The 22,754-nt window shown below is 48.7% G+C and overlaps 1 protein-coding gene across 1 annotated transcript; it reads left to right on the top strand.

The window, feature by feature from the left end:
• The first annotated feature begins 2,134 nt into the window (after positions 1-2,134).
• On the top strand, positions 2,135-16,289 carry EIF3K (eukaryotic translation initiation factor 3 subunit K). The gene is made up of 8 exons (XM_083628061.1): positions 2,135-2,398; positions 5,302-5,400; positions 6,250-6,370; positions 8,159-8,233; positions 10,570-10,636; positions 11,891-11,968; positions 14,833-14,958; positions 16,158-16,289. The coding sequence occupies exons 1-8, from the start codon at positions 2,340-2,342 to the stop codon at positions 16,187-16,189; spliced, it is 657 nt and encodes a 218-aa protein (XP_083484187.1). The 5' UTR covers positions 2,135-2,339; the 3' UTR covers positions 16,190-16,289.
• Positions 16,290-22,754: the final 6,465 nt, after the last annotated feature.

Raw genomic sequence — 22,754 nt, 5'->3', positions numbered from 1 at the left:
AAATTTTGTTTTGTTTTGACTATGGCAGACCAACACAGCTACCTATCTGTAACTGCAGTTTCTGAGTCACCTTCAAAGGTAGCCCCACAGAGAGCGCATTGCAGTAGTCCAAGCGGGAGATAACCAGAGCATGCACCATTCTGGCAAGACAGTCTGCGGGCAGGGAGGGTCTCAGCCTGCGTACCAGATGGAGCTGGTAGACAGCTACCCTGGACACAGAATTGACGTACCCCTCCATGGACAGCTCTCAGCCACGGAGAGCTGCCCATTAATTTGTCCAATCTTCTTTTAAACCGTCCAAGTAGGCGGTCAAAAGCTTATTGCGGAAGTGAGTTCCATTGTTTAACTACGTGCTTATGATGCCTGCAGGAGTGCAAAGATCAAAGGAAGCTCCCTTATCAGTGGTATTGTTATGTACTGAGTTGAATAGGATCCGAACCGCAGCAGTCTGATTGGTCCTAGAACAATAGGATTCAGAATGCAGCAGTCTGATTGGTCCTAGAACAATAGGATTCAGAATGCAGCAGTCTGATTGGTCCTAGAACATGCAGCAGTATGATTGGTTGGCAGGAACTACCCAATCATGCTCCAGATAGAAGTGAATCCACAACTTGATTGGCTTACAGTAGAATTCCGGAATTAGCCAATCATGTGCAGCCCATTGTGTAAATAATGTATATAAAGCAGATACTTTGAGGGGACTTTCATTCATTCATTCCTCCTCACCACTATGAGCTGAATAAAGAGCATGAAATCACTTTGCGACTCTGAGTATATTTCAGGTATAGTCCGGGGTCACTAGAAGTTGAAGATCCCTTACTATTTCTGCAGCTGGGTCTCAGTCTCCAGCATCCTAGAGCCGCCTGACCAGCAAGAAAGAGGAGCTTTCTGTCCATTGTATGCTCCAAAACTAAGCATGCAGGAATACTGAAAATGCAAGGTGCTCCAAAACATTTGCTTATGTATGTGCACAGAACACAGTATGATCTAGCAGAAAGGCAACAGCTAGAGATTTGCACCGATTGTTGCAATACATCCACAATTACAAATCATTGTGTAATTTTAGAAGGGGGCATAGCTGTGACTATCAATCACTTTGCTTCTGATTTTGCCACTACGCTACCGTTCCTTGTTACCACTGGGTCAGACTATATGCCCACGATGCAGCCTTGTCTTGCCTGACGCCGGCTCTCCAGGGTCTCAGCCAGAGACCCGTGTTCCCCTTCCCCCACTCCTTGAACCTTTTCACTGGAGATGGTGCAAAGTGAACCAGGTGCCTTCCTGCAGGTGTTCTGCCACCGTGCGAAGGTTCCCTCCCTGAAGAAACCACAGCTCAGCGAACTGGTACAATGGTACCTCGGGTTAAGTACTTAATTCGTTCCGGAGGTCCGTTCTTAACCTGAAAACTGTTCTTAACCTGAAGCACCACTTTAGCTAATGGGGCCTCCTGCTGCTGCCGCGCCGCCGGAGCACGATTTCTGTTCTCATCCTGAAGCAAAGATCTTAACCTGAAGCACTATTTCTGGGTTAGCGGAGTCTGTAACCTGAAGCGTATGTAACCTGAAGCGTATGTAACCCGAGGTACCACTGTATATCCTATTGCAGGGATGTCCAACCAGTGGATCCCTGGCTGATCCTGGTAGAGCACAAGATCCTTATCGAATCCAAAACGTTACGGGGGGGCGTGGAGCTAAAAATGGCCCAGCTGCATCCTAAAGGGTGGCCAGAATCATGCACCCGGTAGCCTTTCTCCACCTGTGGGTCCCCAGATGTTGCTGAACTACAACTCCCATCACCCCTAGCTAGCAAGGCCAGAGCTCAGGGATGATGGGAGTTGTAGTTCACCAACATCTGGGGACCCACAGGTGGAGAACCGCTGTAACCCACTGGCACCTCCATTTGAACTGCATGCATGGCTGTTGCTCAGGCGCTGGTCCCAGCCAGCAGGATCTCTGCTTAGTGCAATTTAAGTCCAGTGCAGCTTAAATCTGCGCCCAAGAAAAGTTCCGATTTCAAAAACCAAGCACAAGTTTCTAGTCCTCGCGCAAAAGAGCTGCATAGAATCTTCGAAGGGAGGGGGAGGAGCCGAAGCGGAAACCCGAAGGGGGCGGGGCCAGGAACGTCCCCCGCCTCTCCTCGGCCCTTTTCTCCGCGACGCATGCGCGTCACGCACCTCTAGCCTGCGGCGCTCCCTCCTTCGGCGGAAGCGGAAGCAGGAGGCTGCCCGGCCGGAAGTGTCTTCTGTTCCCGCTACTTCCGCTTCCTGTGCTGAGGCCGCGGTCCTTTCCCTTCCTTTTCCGCCGCCGGCGCCTCCTTCTCCGCTCCCGGTTCCGCGTGCCATGGCGCTCTTCGAGCAGATGCGGGCGAACGTGGGGAAGCTGCTGAAGGGCATCGACAGGTGCTGACCCGGAGAGGGGGGGGGCTGATTGACAGGGGGTGGGGTGGGAGGGACCTGGTCGCGGTTACCAAGGCAACCACCACCACCCTCCTTCCGGGGCGACTTCAGAAACCAAGCGACGCGGGTTGGGGGCTTCCCTTGTTTCCTTGAGGGGTACTCTGCACGTGCTCAGAGGCACGCCGCCTTTCCCGCCTGCGTTACGTCATTTATACCCGTTGTCGTTTAGTCGCGTCCGACTCTTCGTGACCCCCTGGACCAGAGCACGCCAGGCACTCCTGTCTTCCACTGCCTCCTGCAGTTTGGTCAAACTCATGCTGGTAGCTTCGAGAACACCGTCCAACAATCTCATCCTCATTAAATGTCCCCGGGAAACATGACACCCTGCTCTCCTGGAGCAGTGGCGTAGCGTGGGTTGTCAGCACCCGGGGCAAAGCAAGTAATTTGCACCCCTAACCCGTGGATTTGCGCCCCCTAACCCGTGAATTTGCGCCCCCTAACCCGTGAATTTGCGCCCCCTAACCCGTGGATTTGCGCCCCCTAACCCGTGGATTTGCGCCCCCTAACCCGTGGATTTGCGCCCCCTAACCCGTGGATTTGCGCCCCCTAACCCGTGAATTTGCGCCCCCTAACCCGTGAATTTGCGCCCCCTAACCTGTGAATTTGCGCCCCCTAACCCTAACCCCCAGATGTTGCGCCCGGTGCGGCCGGCCCCCCCTGCACCCCCCACGCTACGCCACTGTCCTGGAGTAATATGCAGGTGGAGCAATTGGAAGAGAAGAGATCACGGGTGGGCGGCCATTGCCAAGGCAGGGTGCAAGGCGCACGGTTTCTCTGCCGGGCAAGGTGCAAAGCTCTTCTTTCGCTCCCTGTGAAACTCTCAAAACGAAGGGGGAAGGGGGCAGGAGATCGGGGGAGGCTTGGGAGTCACAGGCGGGTAGACCGCAGTTGTCCAGGAGGGGTGTAAGGGGCGCGGTTTCTCTGCTGGGCAAGGCATGGAGGGGTGAGATGACTTCGATCCCCTCGGCCAACTGGAGCAGCGGCAGAGCTGGCGTGGAGCCGGGGAGCTGAGAGTGAGAGAGAGTGTGAACGAGAGCGTGTCCCTGGCAGCCGGGAACTGCAGATATCAACTTGGAACAGGAAAGCCTTATGTTCTTTTAAGTTGAGGCTGCTTAAATTGAGGTAGCTCCATTGCAGGGGGTTGGCCGAGATGCCCCTCAGAGGTCCTTTCCAAATCTGTGATTCTGTGATCATCCCACCGTCATATTCTCAAACGCTCCACTCACCCCAGGTTTCTCTCCTCCTCTGGACTTCTCAAGACAGCAAAACAGCTGATGTATAGATGTAATTAGGGATAATAAAGCATGTTGTTGTTTAGTCGTGTCCGACTCTTCGTGACCCCCTGGACCAGAGCACGCCAGGCACTCCTGTCTTCCACTGCCTCCCGCAGTTTGGTCAAACTCATGCTGGTAGCTTTGAGAACACTGTCCCACCATCTCGTCCTCTGTCGTCCCCTTCTCCTTGTGCCCTCCATCTTTCCCAACACCAGGGTCTTTTCCAGGGAGTCTTCTCTTCTCATGAGGTGGCCAAAGTATTGGAGCCTCAGCTTCAGGATCTGGCCTTCCAGTGAGCACTCAGGGCTGATTTCCTTCAGAATGGAGAGGTTTGATCTTCTTGCAGTCCATGGGACTCTCAAGAGTCTCCTCCAGCACCAGAATTCAAAAGCATCCATTCTTCGGCGATCAGCCTTCTTTATGGTCCAGCTCTCACTTCCATCCATCACTACTGGGAAAACCAGAGCTTTAACTATACAGACTTTTACTAGCCGCTTTTGTCACCCAAACTGTCCCCGAGCGACTTTGTCTTGAGATGTACACCTAGGCAATGTGTTGAAACTATAGTGGTACCCCAGGTTAAGAACTTACCGTAATTCATTCCGGAGGTCCGTTCTTAGCCTGAAGCACCACTTTAGCTAATGGGGCCTCCTGGTGCCGCTGCACCGCCGCAGCACGATTTCTGTTCTCATCCTGAAGCAGTTCTTAACCCGAGGTACTATTTCTGGTCTGTAACCTGAAGCATCTGTAACCCGAGGTACCACTGTATTGGGTTCTTCCAGGAAACTTTGCATAGGACTGTGGTTATGCCATTCTGAATAAATTGAGTATTCCGCTATGTATGGCTGCTCTTCCATGTCTATGAATGTATATAAAATAATACACAACACAATCTCTGGATTCTTCATGGGGGCCTGGCTGTGGGGGCTTTAACAATCATGTTCTGTACTTTGTCATTTCCCCTCCTTGGTGCCTCGCTGAAAAGGATCATTTGCAGGTAACCCCATAGTTGTCATGGAGGCCTGGAAGTCCTCCCAACAGGGTGGCCTTGGCCAGGATATTAAATCGCTCATTACAACCAGTTTGGGAGTCTCCAATACAGTGGTACCTCTGGTTTAGAACTTAATTCGTTCTGAAGGTCCATTCTTAACCTGAGGTACCACTTTAGCTAATGGGGCCTCCCGCTGCGGCCGCCCCACCGGAGCACAATTTCTGTTCTCATCCTGAAGCAAAGTTCTTACAATTTCAGGTCCGTAACCTGAAGCGTATGTAACCCGAGGTACCACCGTATAGGAAAATTGTTGGGAGCCTTCCCTTGTTTCCCCCGCTTCCTGGAGCTATGATCCCGAGAGTTCCCCTGTGAAGGAGGCATCGGCTGTCAAACCACTCTGGGAATTGTAGTTCTGTGAGATGGTGGGAGGAGGTTCAGCGCCCTGAACAAACCACAGCTCCCAGGATTGTTTTGGGGGGGCGGGCTAAGCCACGACTGCTAAATGTAGCACCACGGTGCTGACTGCGTATGGTGTGGATGCGGCCTTAGCGTTCCTCACCCCAACCTGTTCTGCGTTTCAGGTACAACCCGGAGAATCTGGCCACGCTAGAGCGCTACGTGGAGACACAAGCCAAGGAGAATGCCTACGACCTGGAGGCCAACCTGGCTGTGCTCAAACTGTGAGTGGCTCCTTGCTTCCCCTTTTTTTGCAGGGGGCGGGGCTGAGTCAGCTATTGAAAACAGTTCCAAGAAGTGAGGGCAAACTAGGTGTGCTTGGGGGCCAGTGCCCAGCTTGACCTAGGCCCTGATTTGGTGAAGAGCCTTGGGGCTAAATCTGTAAATGGGTTTGTGAACCAAGTGCCTCTCAAGGTTGGTGCAAGTTTTTTGAAGGACAGTGAAGCACTTGGACCTATAGGGTTGCATTTGACTACTTTTAATAATAATAATAATTTTTATTTATACCCCGCCCTCCCCAGCCAAGGCCGGGCTCAGGGTGGCTAACAAGCAATGGTAAAAATGAGTTGAATGAATGCAACATAAAGACAAACTTAAAATACAACATTAAAATATTGAAACATTAAAATATTAAAATGCAGCCTCATCACAGGAGGAGAAAGGAAAAAGAAAAAAGAAAGAGGGTGAGAGAATCAAATTGGCTCCAAGCCAAAGGCCAGGCAGAACAACTCTGTCTTACAGGCCCTGTGGAAAGAAATCAGATCCTGCAGGGCCCTGGTCTCATGAGGCAGAGCGTTCCACCAGGCCGGAGCCAGTGTTGAAAAGGCCCTGGCTCTGGTTGAAGCTAATCTAACTTCCTTAGGGCCCGGGACCACTAGGGTGTTGCTATTTATGGACCTTAAGGCTCTCCGTGGGGTATACTGGGAGAGGCGGTCCTGTAGGTATGAGGGTCCTAGGCACACCGGGTAGACCTAATTCAGTCTTGACCATTAATTTCTAGTACCGATACATACATGCTGATCTGCTTTCTGTCTGAGGTCCCAATATATTCTTTCTTTTTATCTCATATCCAGGTATCAGTTTAACCCTGCCTTCTTCCAAACCACAGTCACTGCCCAGATCCTCCTGAAAGCTCTGACCAACCTGCCCCACACAGATTTCACACTCTGCAAGTGCATGATTGACCAGGCTCATGTATCCTTTATCCGAGGGGAAGTGAGTGCTGCACAGGAGCAAAGACTTGAGCTATGAACCAAGAAGTCCCAGATTCAACTTCCATTCCATTCCAACTCACAGATGCCTTGCTCCTCCACTTACAACATGGGGACAACACTATTGTTCTTTTCTTAACAAAGTTGTTGAGTTCCTGGGAGAATGTGTGTGAAGTGCAATGAGTGTTCTAAAATTGATAAGAAAATGTGAAATATTACCATCCTAAGGCAGTAAACCTTCAGTTTTTTGGACCTCAGTGCCACCCGTAGCCCCAAGCTGCATTGCAACCGCTGCCAGCTAGGCTAAAGTTGTGTTTCCTTCCCACTGAAATTGTCAGGACATAAAAGATACTTCATCTCACCCAGTATATGTCAGTTGCAAGAGCCATGCTGGTCCATTTCGTTTTTTAAAATCCAAAAAAAGGGATGTGGGTGGCGCTGTGGGTTAATCCACAGAGCCTAGGACTTGCTGATCAGAAGGTTGGCGGTTCAAATCCCTGCAATGGGGTGAGCTCCCATTGCTCAGTCCCTGCTCCTGCCAACCTAGCAGCTTGAAAGCACGTCAAAGTGCAAGTAGATCAATAGGTACCGCTCTGGCGGGAAGGTAAACGGTGTTTCCGTGCACTGCTCTGGTTTGCCAGAAGTGGCTTAGTCATGCTGGCCCCATGACCCGGAAGCTGTACGCCGGCTCGCTCGGCCAATAAAGCGAGATGAGCGCCGCAACCACAGAGTCGGCCAGGACTATACCTAATGATCAGGGGTCCCTTTACCTTTACCTAAGATGCCACAAAGTAGTGAGCAAGTTTTCAGGTTCCTTGAAGCTCTTCTTGGGAATGAGCGTTAAGTGAGGAAAAAATGGAAAGAAGAACCAGGGATTGGGGGTGGGGGGAGGAGATGTTTCCCTGCAGTCTGCACTTCGTAAGGAGGAGGCATCACAGAAACAAAATAGGAGTCTGCTGGTGGCCCATCTAGTCCAGCATCCTGTTCTCACAGATTCCTGTGGGAAACCTTCAAGGAGGACTGGCGCGCAAAAGTCCTCCTGCAGTTTCCAGCAAGTGGCACGATGTATAATGCATAACGTGCAGAATGGAGGTGTTATGATTGTGCTGGCTGCATAAAAAGATACTGGGTTTCACCAAAGAATACTGGGGAGAGAGTCTGCAACTGCTCTCACTTTTAAATAAGAAAGCAAACAGTTATTAGATTCTCTCCAGCGAGAAATAAAGTTGGTGCTAATAATAATAATAATAATTTTTATTTATACCTTGCCCTCCCCAGCCAAGACTGGGCTCAGAGCAGCTATCACCAAATATAAAAACAATTGATTGAAATACAGCTTAAAAAACAAGATTAAAATACTTCATAAAAACATTAAAATACAGCCTCATTTCAATGGAAACTCAAATCAAAAACTTCATGAAAACGTCAAGTCTTCACCAAGGCCAACTATCCAGACTGGTCCTACATGGGCCAGAAAAAAGCCAGGGAAGTCTCCAAATAGGAGTTCCAACACAGAAGGAGTGGGAGGGGTGAACTAATCTGTGGAATTACTGTCCACGTGATGACCCTGTAACAGTATTTAAGAAAGGATGCTGTTCTGCTTATGTTAATGGATAACAGTGTCTTTCCTTGTAGCTGCATAAAGACCTCTGTTCTGACTATACAGTGGGCTGTTAATATTTCCTAGCCTCCCCTATCCCTAAGATTTGGGGCAAGAAACCTCACACCTTCCCCCCTGTGGCATTTGCCGCCTTAATGGCATTTCTCCCAGCAAGAGGAAAGACCCATCCGTCAGATCTTATACCTGGGTGAGCTGCTGGAGACCTGCCACTTCCAGGCTTTCTGGGTAAGCCAAGCTCATCTCTTACTCAACAAATCTTTTGTGATTTGCAATATATATATATTTGCTTTTGAATGACATACGAGCCCAAGAGATGATTGCCAGGTTGAAACTTGTCTTGTCTTCGCTTTTCTTTTCTTTCTTTCAAGAACAATCAGGACATGTCGACAGGAGCATAGAGGCAAAACACCTTGAGTGGGTGGTGATCTTCAGGGTCACATTGAGGGTGTTTGTGTTGGCTGCCAGAGTTGGTTGATTCTTTAACGGATGTTGAGGGTGTGTAGCATGTACCGTATTTTTCGCTCTATAGGATGCACCAGACCATAGGAGGGGGAGAACAGGAAAATAATAATTCTCCCCCTCTCTGCTCAGCGCCCCTTCAGCGAAGCGGCAGGAGAAACGGAGCCCCTTCCATTTCTCCTCCCTCTTGGCTGAAGGGGCGCTGCGCAGCTCTCCCTCTCTGCTGAAGCCAGGAGAGTCTTGCTCTCCCGGCTTCAGCAAAAGGAACCCAAAGCCTTCGGAGCGCAGCGCGAGGTCCCGTTGCGCTCCAAAGGCTTCAGGCGGCTATCTCTGAAGCCTGAAGAGCGAGAGGGGTTGGTGCGCACCGACCCTTCTCACTCTCCAGGCTTCAGCGAAAGCAACGCGAAGCCTCCGGAGTGTGGAGGGGGCGCTCCCTCTGCGCTTTGGAGGCTTCGTGTTGCTATCGCTGAAGCCAAGGAGCCTGCATTCACTCCATAGGACGCACACACATTTCCCCTTAATTTTTGGAGGGGAAAAAGTGCATCCTATAGAGCGAAAAATACGGTACTTTAAGCTATGATTCTGTCGTTTGGAGTGAGTGGATGGAACGAGTTAGATACTCTCCAGGGCAAGAGCCTTCCCTAGTACAGTGGTGCCCCGCAAGACGAATGCCTCACAAGACGGAAAACCCGCTAGACGAAAGGTTTTTCCGTTTTGGAGGTGCTTCGAAAAACGAATTTCCTATGGGCTTGCTTCGCAAGACGAAAATGTCTTGCGAGTTCCTGCGGGGTTTTTTTCCTCCCCCCCCCCCCCTTTTTCCCAAGCCGCTAAGCCGCTTAACAGCTGATCCGCTAAGCCGCTTAACAGCTGATCCGCTAAGCCGCTTATCAGCTGATCCGCAAAGCCGCTTATCGGCTGATCCGCTAAGCCGCTTAACGGCTGATCCGCTAAGCCGCTTATCAGCTGATCCGCTAAGCCGCTTAACAGCTGATCCGCTAAGCCGCTTATCAGCTGATCCGCAAAGCCGCTTAACAGCTGATCCGCTAAGCCGCTTATCAGCTGATCCGCTAAGCCGCTTAACAGCTGATCCGCTAAGCCGCTTATCGGCTGATCCGCTAAGCCGCTTAACAGCTGATCCGCTAAGCCGCTTATCGGCTGATCCGCTAAGCCGCTTAACGGCTGATCCGCTAAGCCGCTTATCGGCTGATCCGCTAAGCCGCTTAACGGCTGATCCGCTAAGCCGCTTAACGGCTGATCCGCTAAGCCGCTAATAGCGCTAAGCCGCTAAGCCGCTAATGGGCTTGCTTCGCAAGATGAAAAAACCGCAAGACGAAGAGACTCGTGGAACGGATTCTTTTCGTCTTGCGAGGCACCACTGTATAGATCTGGGCCCCTGTCCGGTGAGAGATGGAAGAGGAGTATTAGATGGTCCAGTGAGGCTCAGGCACCTGTGTACACTTGGCAGTGACCCTTTGCATATGGGTTGTAATACAGGTGAATTTGAGTGGTTTATTTATGAGTGGCTGATCAAGGTAATGCTTGCGCCTAGGGAATAGTTATAGTGATTGTGTGAAGTGGATGGTGAGTGAGAATGGATGAATAAGTGCATGCATGTTGTGTTGTTTGAAATATTCTATTATCAATTACCCCGCCTCTTTGATTTTATTTCCTTTGTATAAAATTTATGGATATAGATACTGTTTGTGCATTTGTTGTGCAAATCATTTGAAGTGTTTTTCCTTTAACTTATCCTGTATGTAAACAGCTGTGAGATCTTTTAGATAGGAATTGAAATTAAAAAGAAAAGACACATAAGTATATCCATTAGTATTGCAGAGCATACACAGAGCTTTTTTAAGTGTGCTGCATTTGATATGTGTACTGATGTGGCTGCCTTAAATTTTTTATTTCTGATGTTCTGCAATTCCTTTTTTTCTTTGCAACTCTTTAAATGTACTTTTGTGATGTTTGGGTGTATTTTTAGCTTCATTAAACTTCAAAAGCAAGTTTAGCTTCTCCTTGCTAATATCGGGGTGGGATGTCAGGGCGTATGGCTCAGCTGCTTTGATTCAAAGCGACATCTTTGTGTGTTTCCTTCCTAGCAAGCCTTAGATGAGAACATGGATCTCCTGGATGGGATCACTGGCTTTGAGGACTCTGTTAGGAAATGTAAGTGGGCTTCTCTCTGCTCCTGCACTCTCCTTCCTTGCCCCTTCAGACGCTAAAATCCAGTCTACTATATTTCTTTTAGGACTGTGTTCAGTGTTGCACCTCTGCCTCCTGCACACCCTCAAAATTGGAGTTGGGGGTCCCCCCAGAGTAGATTCTGGGGGAAGGGAAGAGTGGAAACGGAAGACCTGTTATGCCAGCAGGATTCTACCATTGCAGCACTGAATATAGCCCTTAACGATACATAACTCCTTTTGGTTAAACCGAAACGTTGTTGGTTGTGCGGAAAATCCGCCCTTCAAATAAATGATGCCAGATTGATTAAAGGAAGAAGTGTGCTTGCTTTGCCTGCCGTCTTGCTCATTCTTCCCTTTCCCTGAGGAGCTGAGCACTCTTTTCTGAGCTCCATGTGTGTTTATGTGCTCTACTCAGCCTCCTTAAGAGGAGGGGTCGTTACAAGGCTATGGTTTTACCAATGGTACAGTGGTACCTCAGGTTAAGAACTTAATTCGTTCCGGAGGTCCGTTCTTAACCTGAAACTGTTCTTAACCTGAGGTACCACTTTAGCTAATGGGGTCTTCCGCTGCCGCCGCGCAGCGTGTTTCTCCATTGCGTTCTGAGTTTGAGCGTCTTCAAAGCCCACAACACCTTTGGTAAAGGCTGTCCTCCAAATGGAGCGCTCGCAGGCCAGTGTTTCCCAATTGTCGGTGTTTACGCTACATTTTTTAAAGATTTGCCTTGAGAGAGTCTTTAAACCTCTTTTGTCGACCACCAGCATTACGCTTTTCATTTCTAAGTTCAGAATAGAGTACAGTGGTACCTCGGGTTAAGAACTTAATTCGTTCTGGAGGTCTGTTCTTAACCTGAAACCGTTCTTAACCTGAGGTACCACTTTAGCTAATGGGGCCTCCTGCTGCCACCGCCACACGATTTCTGTTCTCATCCTGAAGCAAAGTTCTTAACCCAAGGTACTATTTCTGGGTTAGTGGAGTCTGTAACCTGAAGCGTCTGTAACCTGAAGCGTATTTAACCAGAGGTACCACTGTACTTTCTGTCCTTCCACAGCCCCTTCCCAGAGCCAATTTCCCCCCTAACGTAAAGCACAGGGATGCAGCTTGATATTTAGTTCCTTGGTTAAAGGAAACCTTGGCTAGCATTAACCATGGTTTCCCTTAACTGAGGAATGGCAACCTGTGTTCATTCAGAACCCATGTGGAACCACAATTCTAAGCCTCTTGTCCTGTGTCTCTGCAGTTATCTGTCACGTGGTGGGGATCACGTACCAGCACATTGACCGCTGGCTCCTGGCTAAGATGCTGGGCGACCTCACAGGTGAGTAACTGTTAGGGTGTGTATCCTGCACACATTCTCAGAAGCTCAGGAACATATAACATCAGCCATGTGCACATATCACAGTGAGCCATCAACCAGGGTTTGCCATGTACAAGTGACTTGTGTGTGCACCGCTCTTCCTCACTTAATAATAATAATATTTATTATTTATACCCTGCCCATCTGGCTGGGTTTCTCCAGCCACTCTAGGTGGCTTCCAACTGAATATTAAAAACAATACAGCATCAGACATTAAAAACTGCCCTAAACAGGGCTGCCTTCAGTTGTCTTTTAAAAGTAAAACAGTTGTTTATTGCCTTGACATCTGATGGGAGGGCATTCCACAGGGCAGGCGCCACTACCAAGAAGGCCCTCTGTCTGATTCCCTGTAACCTCACTTCTCACAGCGAAGGAACCACCAGAAGGCCCTCAGCGCTGGACCTCAGTGTCTGGGCAGAATCGTGGGGGTGAAGACACTCCTTCAGGTATACTGGACCGAGACCATTTAGGGCTTTAAAGGTCAGCACCAACAATTGTGCTCGGAAACGTACTGGGAGCCAATGCAGATCTTTCAGGACTGGTGTTATATGGTCTCGGCGGCCGCTCCCAGTCACCACTCTAGCTGCCGCATTCTGGATTAATTGCAGTTTACGAGTCACCTTCAAAGGTAGCCGCACGCAGAGCGCATTGCAGTAGTCCAAGCGGGAGATAACTAGAGCATGCACCACTCTGGAGAGACCGTCTGTGGGCAGGTAGGGTCTCAGCCTGCGTACCAGATGGAGTTGGTAGACAGCTGCCCTGGATATAGAATTGACCTGCGCCTCCATGGACAGCTCATCAACTACAGTGATGATTAGCTTGCCAAACAAACAATGGTCCTTGTTTTGGGTGTAATGGTGAGCCAGGGTACACGGTTTATTCTAGCTGTACACTAGCTGGGAGGAGCAAAGCAGACAGGATTTGCTTTTGTGCAGCAAGACAGGATTTGCAGGGATGTGTGAAGGTGGCCAGGGTCTTGATATCCCCTTTTTGGATGACTAGCAGATGTTGTAGATATGTCGCCTTGATTTCAGCCATGAACTGGCTCTGCTTTTTTTCCTTCCAGTAGCACCTTAAAGACCAACTAAGTTAGTTCTTGGTATGAGCTTTCGTGTGCATGCACACTTCTTCAGATACACTGAAACAGAAGTTGCCAGATCCTTCTATATAGTGAGAAGGTGGGGAGGGGTATTACTCAGAAGGGTGGTGGGAATGGGTGATTGGCAGGTAGCTGTGATGAGCCTGTTGACGACTCTTAACGACTGCAATAGGTCTTACAGGAAAAAGCAAGGGGTGAGAAGGTGAAAAATGGCTTTGTCATGTATAATGAGATAAGAATCCAATGTCTTTGTTCAGACCAGGCCTCTCCATGGTTTTAAGTTTGGTACTGAGTTGCAATTCAGCAGCTTCTCTTTCCAGTCTATTTCTGAAATTCCTTTGTAGTAAAACAGCTACTTTGAGATCTTGAGGAATAAAGGAATTTCTGAAATAGACTGGAAAGAGAAGCTGCTAAAGTGCAACTCAGTACCAGACTTAAAACCATGGAGAGGCCTGGTCTGAACAAAGACATTGGATTCTTATCTCATTATACATGACAAAGCCATTTTTCACCTTCTCACCCCTTGCTTTTTCCTGTAAGACCTATTGCAGTCGTTAAGAGTCGTCAACAGGCTCATCACAGCTATCTGCCAATCACCCATTCCCACCACCCTTCTGAGTAATACCCCTCCCCACCTTCTCACTATATAGAAGGATCTGGCAACTTCTGTTTCAGTGTATCTGAAGAAGTGTGCATGCACACGAAAGCTCATACCAAGAACTAACTTAGTTGGTCTTTAAGGTGCTACTGGAAGGAAAAAAAATTTTTTGTTTTGACTATGGCAGACCAACACGGCTACCTATCTGTAACTGGCTCTGCTTTGTTGAGTTTGGGAACTGGCCTCTGTGTTTAGTGATAGTTTTGTCGCATCAGTAGCAGCCCTCTGACCATCGCTGTCCATGAAGAGTTTCTTGTGGTCCGAGATGAGCCAGGAAAAATAATTCAGTTCCTTTAGAAATCTTCCTCCTATACATTTACCTCTTTTTAAAGCCAGGAACTAGAGAAAAAATTTTATACGTGGCAGAGAGGGAACACTGGCTTTTGGGGTAGAGGTAAGTGAAGAAATGGGTAGCTGGGCAGCCTTCTGTGTACAGATGAAATTTATTACGGTCAGAGACCAGCTTGAGAAACACAAATGGAACTACAATCCCAATAGCAAAACAAACATTTAAAACAATATACAACAATGGATTTTAAGTTTAAAATTGCGATAGGTATATAAACACATAAAAACTTTAAAATAGACTACCTTAGAGAAATGACCCCAAGTCGCCTGTGGATCTGGATTTGGGAATTTTCTTAACAAGCTAGATTGAATCGGGGGATGGTCTGCGCCTACAGATCTGACCTTCTGTGTATGTTCTTCAGTGGAGAGGTAGGATTCTGTCCCTTTTGCATCAACTGAGGCCAAGTGAAACCTTGGAAGCTGTTTTTGATCTTGCTATGTGATATTCCCTTACGGCTGGGAGTGGGGTTTCCTGGTGATGGCACCAGCACTGGCATTTTGATGTCAGACAGATCATTTTGTTTTCCCCCAGGCTTTTTAATTTAATCTGTTTTCTCTCCTTCATGGTTCTGGGCTGTTATTTAGAATTCTGCTTTTAGCATTTACTGTTAAGTCATGTCTGCTCCCCACTGGGATTTGTTTGAGGTGCAGGATGAAACTTTTTTTTATAGCATGTCCATCCTCTACCCAGCCCCTTGACGCATCTCTTGTTTATTGCAGACAACCAGCTTAAGTCTTGGATGAGCAAATACGGCTGGACAGAGACGGAGCCTGGGACGATCTTCATCTGCAACCAGGAGGAGAGCATCAAGCCCAAGAACATTGTGGAGAAGATAGACTTTGACAGTGAGCATCTTCTCAGCTTCTCTAACCAATGCATCTCTTTTCCTCCTGTTTCTTGAAGCATTTCCTAAGCTAGACAGGGGCTGTGTTGCAAGCAGGGCTTGTGAGCTCTCTGCAGTTTGCTAGCATGAAGCAAAGCTAAGTTCAGCGGCCTGTCGATAAACTGTACAGGTTTGCCTACTCATCTTACTAATGACTTAAGGCATGAAAGATCCTGCTCCCAATCACTGCTGGCATTGCCCCCCACATTCAGGCACATATTTATATCAGAGGTGGGGGGGCCTTTCCCAACTTGAGAGTCAGTCCCCTCGTGGGTCATCTCCCGGGGACTACATATGAGTGGAAGGTGTGTCCAGTCACACAATCTCCATCCTCTTGTCTGCATAAGCAAGAGGTATTGTCCCAGTGCAAAGACAGAACCCAGCCGTGAAAAATCACCAGAGGACGACACAGCACAGGGCCAGTGGGGGATGTGGCTGGACAGAGTCTTAAGGGCCAGGGAAAGAGTTTACCAATGCCTATGTGATAGCTAGGGGTGGCAAAAAATATACCACATTTTTCACTCCATAAGACACACCTGGCCATAAGACGCACCTAGTTTTTAGAGGGGGAATGCAAGGGAAAAAATATTATTTAACGGGAGCGCTGAGCAGAGCCTGTATGCATCCCAGGCTCTGCTCAGTGCTCCCTTTCACAAGCCGCGTGGAGCGTGTGTGCGGCACTTGCGGGCTTTTCCCCATCACTGACGGGTTGCCCTTCTCCCTCCTCGGGGAAAAGCCCCCAAGAGCCGCACACATGCTCCACGCGGCTCTTTAAAGGGAGCGCGGCTCTTGGGGGCTTTTACGGGAGATGGGGGAAGGGACAGAGCCAGCTGTTCAATTTCTGTCTTTGTGCAGAATTACAGTGTCTGTACAGCCTATGCAAGTATCCCATTTAAGTGTGTGAACCTTCTTCTTTACAATATTCCTGGGGGGGTTGGGGGGCATCCATATGCCTGTGGTTGACAAATCAGTGTACTGTACCCCCTGCTGTAGAAGGGAGAACTCGGTTGTAGATCATTGCTTTGCATTAAGAAAACCCCAAGTTTACTTCTCAGTGAAGCCATTTCTGGTTGGACAGTCCTAGCCTTGATGGCTCGCTGGTCCAACTTGCTCAAAGGCATTTCCACCTTTTAAGTCTCCCTCTTTCTGCTTCCCTTTCAGGTGTCTCCAGCATCATGGCTTCTTCACAGTGAAGGAGGCCTCTTCCAGCAGCTCTCCCATTTCCTGTTGCGTATTTAATTTTAACAAAGACCGTTGTAAAAAAGACCGTGGCCAATAAATGATTCTGTCCAACATCTGCCTCTTGTGTTGATGCAGCCTCTACATCAGTCTCTGGGGGCTGAAAGGGGAGCAGCAAAAGCACTGCCCCCATGGAAAGATCTGAAGTCTTGGTGCGTTCCTGGACTGGGCTGTTTGCTAAAGGTGTCAAATATCTGGAGAGAAGGTGGGTAGAGACAAACGAGGGGTTAAATTCAGTTGCAGGACTTTGATGTGTCCAGTTCTGTGTCCAGTTCTGGGCACCACAGTTCAAGAAGGACACTGACAAACTGGAACGTGTCCAGAGGAGGGCAACCAAAATGGTCAAAGGCCTGGAAACGATGCCTTATGAGGAACGGCTAAGGGAGCTGGGCATGTTTAGCCTGGAGAAGAGGAAGTTAAGGGGTGATATGATAGCCATGTTCAAATATATAAAAGGATGTCACATAGAGGAGGGAGAAAGGTTGTTTTCTGCTGCTCCAGAGAAGCGGACACGGAGCAATGGATCCAAACTACAAGAAAGAAGATTCCACCTAAACATTAGGAAGAACTTCCTGACAGTAAGAGCTGTTCGACAGTGGAATTTGCTGCCAAGGAGTGTGGTGGAGTCTCCTTCTTTGGAGGTCTTTAAGCAGAGGCTTGACAACCATATGTCAGGAGTGCTCTGATGGTGTTTCCTGCTTGACAGGGGGTTGGACTCGATGGCCCTTGTGGTCTCTTCCAACTCTATGATTCTATGATGTTTCTCTTGTCAATGGTCAGCTACTTAACTTCCTGGAAAGTTGGTAGAGCATGAGTTTCTTAATTTCAGGGTCATGGGTTTGAGCCCCGTGTTGGGCAAAAGATTTCTGCAGTACGGGGGGTTGGACTAGATGACCCGTGTGGTCCCTTCCAACTCTACAAGTTTTATGATTCTTATTTAAAGCCAGGTTCCCCCATGCCATCATCCCAGATTCCTTGCTTTTGAGTCTCATTGCCCCAGCTGCTGTCCACAACACCCTTCTTCTGCCTTTGAGATCAGAATAAAGGATAGAAAGCAGCATCTTGCGTTTGGTGCAAGGACTGACAACTTCTTCTGGGCCAGAGACGGGGAATCTCTGGGCTGCTGGCTGAACTCAACCTGCGAGGCAATTTTTCTCCACCTGCCACTCCACACCTGATGTCATATGTGACAGAGCAGGTAGAGTTGGGGCTTCTAGCACAGAATTGGGATCCTTAATACGTGCATCCAGCATGTTTCCAGCAGAGAAGTGGCAAGGGGAAGCTGATGGCCGGTGGAACCGAAGACTGCTGGGTCAGCAGCACACGGAGCTTTGCAGGCCCAACTTTGGGACTTCAAAGCACCAAGTCAAAGTGTCCTGGTGATGTCAGATGATGGGCAGGTGGTCAAACCTGGCCCATGAGGCTAGATCCTGACAAAGATCTGGCCTGCGTAGGCAAAAGAAGGTTCCTCATCCCTGATCACCACCATAAATAGTGGAAGTAAATAAATCGGGGGGCATAGCTGGTTCTTAATAGGCTTGACTACTGTAATTCGCTCTACGCGGGGCTGCCCTTGAAGCTGTCCCAGAAACTCCAGCGGGTGCAGAATGCTGCAGCAAGGCTCCTCACAGGGTCTCCGCCATGGGAGCATATTCACCCAGTGCTTTTCCAGCTGCACTGGCTCCCGGTGGAGTACAGGGTCAGATTTAAGTTGCTGGTTTTGACTTTTAAAGCCCTTCACGGCCTAGGACCCTCGTACCTACGGGATCGCCTCTCCTGGTATTCCCCACGGAGGACCTTAAGGTCCATATATAGCAACACCCTAGAGGTCCCGGGCCCTAAGGAAGTTAGATTAGCCTCAACCAGAGCCAGGGCCTTTTCAACACTGGCTCCGGCCTGGTGGAATGCTCTGTCTCTTGAGACCAGGGCCCTGCGGGATCAGATTTCTTTCCGCAGGGCCCATAAGACAGAGTTGTTCCACCTGGCCTTTGGCTCAGAATCAGTTTGATTCCCTCCCCCTTTTTCTTTCTTTCTTTCTGTTATCTTGCTCCCTAATTGTTTTAATGTTGTATCTTAATCTTTTAAATTGTATTTTAATCAACTTGTTTTTATTATTGGTTGTTAGCCGCCCTGAGCCCGGACTTGGCTGGGGAGGGCGGGGTATAAATAAAAATTTATTATTATTATTATTATTATTATTATTATTATTATTATTATTAATGCTATGCTTGGAGTGGATGGGGCGAGCTCTTCAAGCTGGCAAGTGTACACATTTTAGCTGCCCTGTTGCACATGGGCACAGGAGCATACCTGGTTCAGGAGCCGATCTGATTCATCATGCCGAATACTCTCTCCCTCGAGGTGCTGAAAATACAGAGCAAAACCCCTCACTTGGATCACTGCCCAAACTGAATGGAGCACTGTGGCCTCGTCTTCCTTGCCAAGCGATGTTTGTGTGTTCATTTGGGGCTTAGTCAAATCTTCTGGAACTTGCTTCCATCTTCTGTTGACCCGCTATTCGCATTATTGCCATCAGATGGTGCTGGAAACCCAAAATAGAGAAAGGCGCCTTGGGCGCTGTGTCCTTTCCGCAGCTAATGGAAGCAAAAAGCTGTTGTGGGTTTCATCTGTCCTGACCTTTCAGAAATTCTGCTTATCCTTTTGTTTGGAGAGTGGCCGGATGTTGCCCACACTTTTCGAAATCCAGTGCTGCAATCTTCAGGACTAGAAGCTTGTGTTCGTTTTGGAACAGCACTGCAGCTTCCTGGCTTCTCAGAAACAAATTTCTGCCTTTGCACGTTGCGGTTGCAGAAGCCCCATGCAGCGCTTGCAGCCGTGTGGCAGGCACAGTTCATGAGAGGGTCTGCAGGTCACAGGAACAAGTGGTGGTCTTTGCATGGGCAAAGGTAACCCAACAACTGAGAAAACGGGAGCAGCAGAAAAGGGGTGTTTACAGCATGCGCCATCGGCGTCTGGTCTTCAGATGCTGTTGGGAGTCCCAGTCCCGTCATCCTCAACCGTTGACCATTCTAGCTGGGTTTTGGAGTCCAACAGTGTCTTGAGGACCCCATCCTTGGCTGCATCTGGTCCAGAGACGTCTTGTGAGTAGGGGCAGCCTGGGCCAGATAAATTACGTTTCCGAGCACAATTCAAGGTGTTGGTGTTGACCTTTAAAGCCCTAAATGGCCTTGGTCCAGTATACCTGAAGGAGCGTCTCCACCTCCATCGTTCTGCCCGGACACTGAGGTCCAGCGCTGCATGCCTTCTGGCGGTTCCCTCACTGCGAGAAGTGAGGCTACAGGGAACCAGGCAGAGGGCCTTCTCGGTGGTGGCACCCGCCCTGTGGAATGCCCTCCCACCAGATGTCAAAGAGATAAACAACTACCTGACATTCAGAAGACATCTTAAGGCAGCCGTGTTCAGAGAAGTTTTTAATGTGTGACATTTTAGTGTGTTTTTGGTCTCTGTGGAAGCCGCCCAGAGTGGCTGGAGAAACCCAGCCAGATGGGCAGGGTACAAATAATAAATTATTATTATTATTATTATTATTATTATTATTATTATTATTAATATTATTATTATTATTATTGGTGATGGAAGCGCAGGTGGCGGAGGGAGGCTCCAACTGTGTTGCTTGGCTGTGTTGCTCACCCAATAAGAAGTCTAAGAACGACTGGGGGGTGGAGCTTGTATGCCTTGTGTGTGGCTAGTTAATGCAAGCTGAAGGGGTTTTTGAATGCTGGACGCCATTTTGTTGCACGTGCTGCTGCAAACTTTGCAGTGCAAAGCCAGGCCGGGGAGCCATCTTAAGTTGAGGCTGCATAGGCCTTGTGGTGCATGTGATTCAGATTCTATTCAGTTGAACCTCTGGTTACAAAGTTGGTTGGACAGTGTTCTCGAAGCTACCAGCATGAGTTTGACCAGACTGCAGGGGGGCAGGAAGACTGGAGTGCCTGGAACAGGTGAGGCTGCAGGTCCCTTATTTTGGCTGCTGGTCCCTTATTTTCAAGGCTGCTGGTCCCTTATTTTCAAATCTGTAAGTTGACAGCTATGTTCCTGCACTGCAGGGTTGTGCTAGACGGCTCTTTGGGCTCGTTCCAATTCTATAAGTCTGTGATGCCTCAAATTGGGCTGAATCCCTGAACTGTCCTCACTCAGCTGACTATTTCAGGTTTCTCCAATGCGTGACTCACGGGGTGCAGTAGGTAATTGGCACTGCTATTTCACTAGTCTGTCAGTGTGCTGGTTGTTGCATTCAATTTATTTATATACTGCATTTTCCAGAAATGCATCTGTGCTAAAAGCAGTTCTCATTTTTTGTTTTGTTTTTTAAGTAACCCAGTCTAAACACAAGTATGTAGTACCATAATGATACATAATGAAGTCCAAGATCACTGGAACACCACCCTGAAGACAACCGAAAATTAACAGCTCACTGAATATTGCATCAGAATTTTAAGTGAGCCTAAAGTTCACTAGTAGGTCAAACTGAAAATATCCAGTAACTTCAACCTCCAAAAGCAGCCCCCAAGCTAGATAGCACTCTTGCTAGGTACATTAAAGGTAAAGGTAAAGGGACCCCTGACCATTAGGTCCAGTCGTGATCGACTCTGGGATTGCGGCGTTCATCTCGCTTTACTGGCCGAGGGAGCCGGCGTACAGCTTCCGGGTCATGTGGCCAGCATGACTAAGCCGCTTCTGGCGAACCAGAGCAGCACACGGAAACGCCGTTTACCTTCCCGCCGGAGCGATACCTATTTACCGTATTTTTTGCTCTATAAGACTCACTTTTTCCCTCCTAAAAAGTAAGAGGAAATGTGTGTACGTCTTATGGAGCGAATGCAGGCTGCACAGCTATCCCAGAAGCCAGAACAGCAAGAGGGATTGCTGCTTTCGCTGCGCAGCAATCCCTCTTGCTGTTCTGGCTTCTGGGATTCAGAATATGTTTTTTCTTGTTTTCCTTCTCCAAAAATTAGGTGCATCTTATGATCTGGTGCGTCTTATAGAGCGAAAAATACGGTATCTACTTGCACTTTGACGTGCTTTCGAACTGCTAGGTGGGCAGGAGCAGGGACCGAGCAACGGGAGCTCACCCCGTCACGGGGATTCGAACCGCCAACCTTCTGATCGGCAAGTCCTAGGCTCTGTGGTTTAACCCACAGCACCACCTGCGTCCCTAGGTACATTAGTAACTAGCAAAATGTCTACCCCATCTGCAATATTTTATGTATCACCCTAAAAGTCCAGAAAGCCGTATTGGAATTATTCTGGAAGCAGCAGCATGATAAAGTTTCTCTGGATTTGGAGTGGGGGAGGGAAAGGGGACAAAGCAGGTGAAACCCAGTCATCCCCTGATTGCAACTACAGAGTCATTCCTGACCTCTGGCTACAACTTTTTCCTCTTCTTCCATTCTCCCCTCCTCTTCCCCCGGAAGGAAATCAGAGGTGCTTATCCTGTTTGCTTTTATTTAGATCATTTGCACCCTTGTCTTCAACCCAGAAGGCTCCCAGAGTGGCTAACGTACCATCAGAACAAAGCAATCTCTGCCTGCAGACTTGGAATCTAAAATACGCAGCTTGAAAGGAAAAGGGGACAGGGCAGGAAGAGGTGGAGGGGAACCATATGTGCCAATTCTTTAATGATGGTTCTATAAAATGACCAGCCGGAATGAAAAGAATTCCGGGAAAGGAAGCCTCTACTTGTCAAGGTGCGGGTTGGGAAAAGGTCAGCAACAACTCAAACTGAACTCTTTAGTCAAAGAAAGAAATCAGCTCAGGCCTAGTGAACACAGCAGCTCTTCCCAGTAGCTCTTACCTCAATGAGACAGTTGTGGGGACTGAAGGTCCCCAACTTCCCACTGCTGTCTAAGGCTCCTCCTTCTCCAGTTCCATCCCAAGCAATCTGAGACTCTGTCATCTTGTCTCTCTCTACTCCACCCTCTTCACACCCCTTCTGGTTCTGGGAGACCAGGGGGGAAGGGAGCTGGTTGTAGGAGGAGGAGAGGACCTCCTGGCTTCCTCACCAGCCTGCCTCATCTCGGCCTCTCAGCCCCCCTCCTCTCCAGCTTCTGCTTCTGCCTCTGATTCTGAGCTGCTCTCTGCCACAGACTCTCCCAGCTCACGAAACCCTGTTACTTCTTCCACTTCCAACACATCCTCCTCCCAGTCTGCTCCCTCTCCTCCTTCTGACCACTCATCGTTCCCTGGCGCCAATGCCCTGGCTCTGAGTGTTAAGTTGTGGGTGAACATATCAGACGACACAGCGATTCTTCAAACAGCTCTTTTTTATTCACAGGCCCAGAACAGAACTGGGCTGAAGGGTTCAGCCAACCTGCTTATACAGAGCTCCACTACAACGCAACAGTAACAACTTTCTGTAACTATCCAATCACTGAGCGTCACTTTCAACCCCTTATTTGCATATGTGGACCTGAGTGAAAACTATCTACAGTATCCCCCTGCTGGCCCAGGGTGAGAACTTCAGTACATAACATGCACATTGTATTTTACAAGCATCAA

This window comes from Podarcis filfolensis, assembly GCF_964270895.1.
Source record: "Podarcis filfolensis genome assembly, chromosome: 8".
NCBI classification, from domain to species: domain Eukaryota; kingdom Metazoa; phylum Chordata; class Lepidosauria; order Squamata; family Lacertidae; genus Podarcis; species Podarcis filfolensis.
The sequence above is the reverse complement of the archived record's forward strand: the minus strand, read 5'-3'. Positions and strand labels throughout refer to the sequence as shown.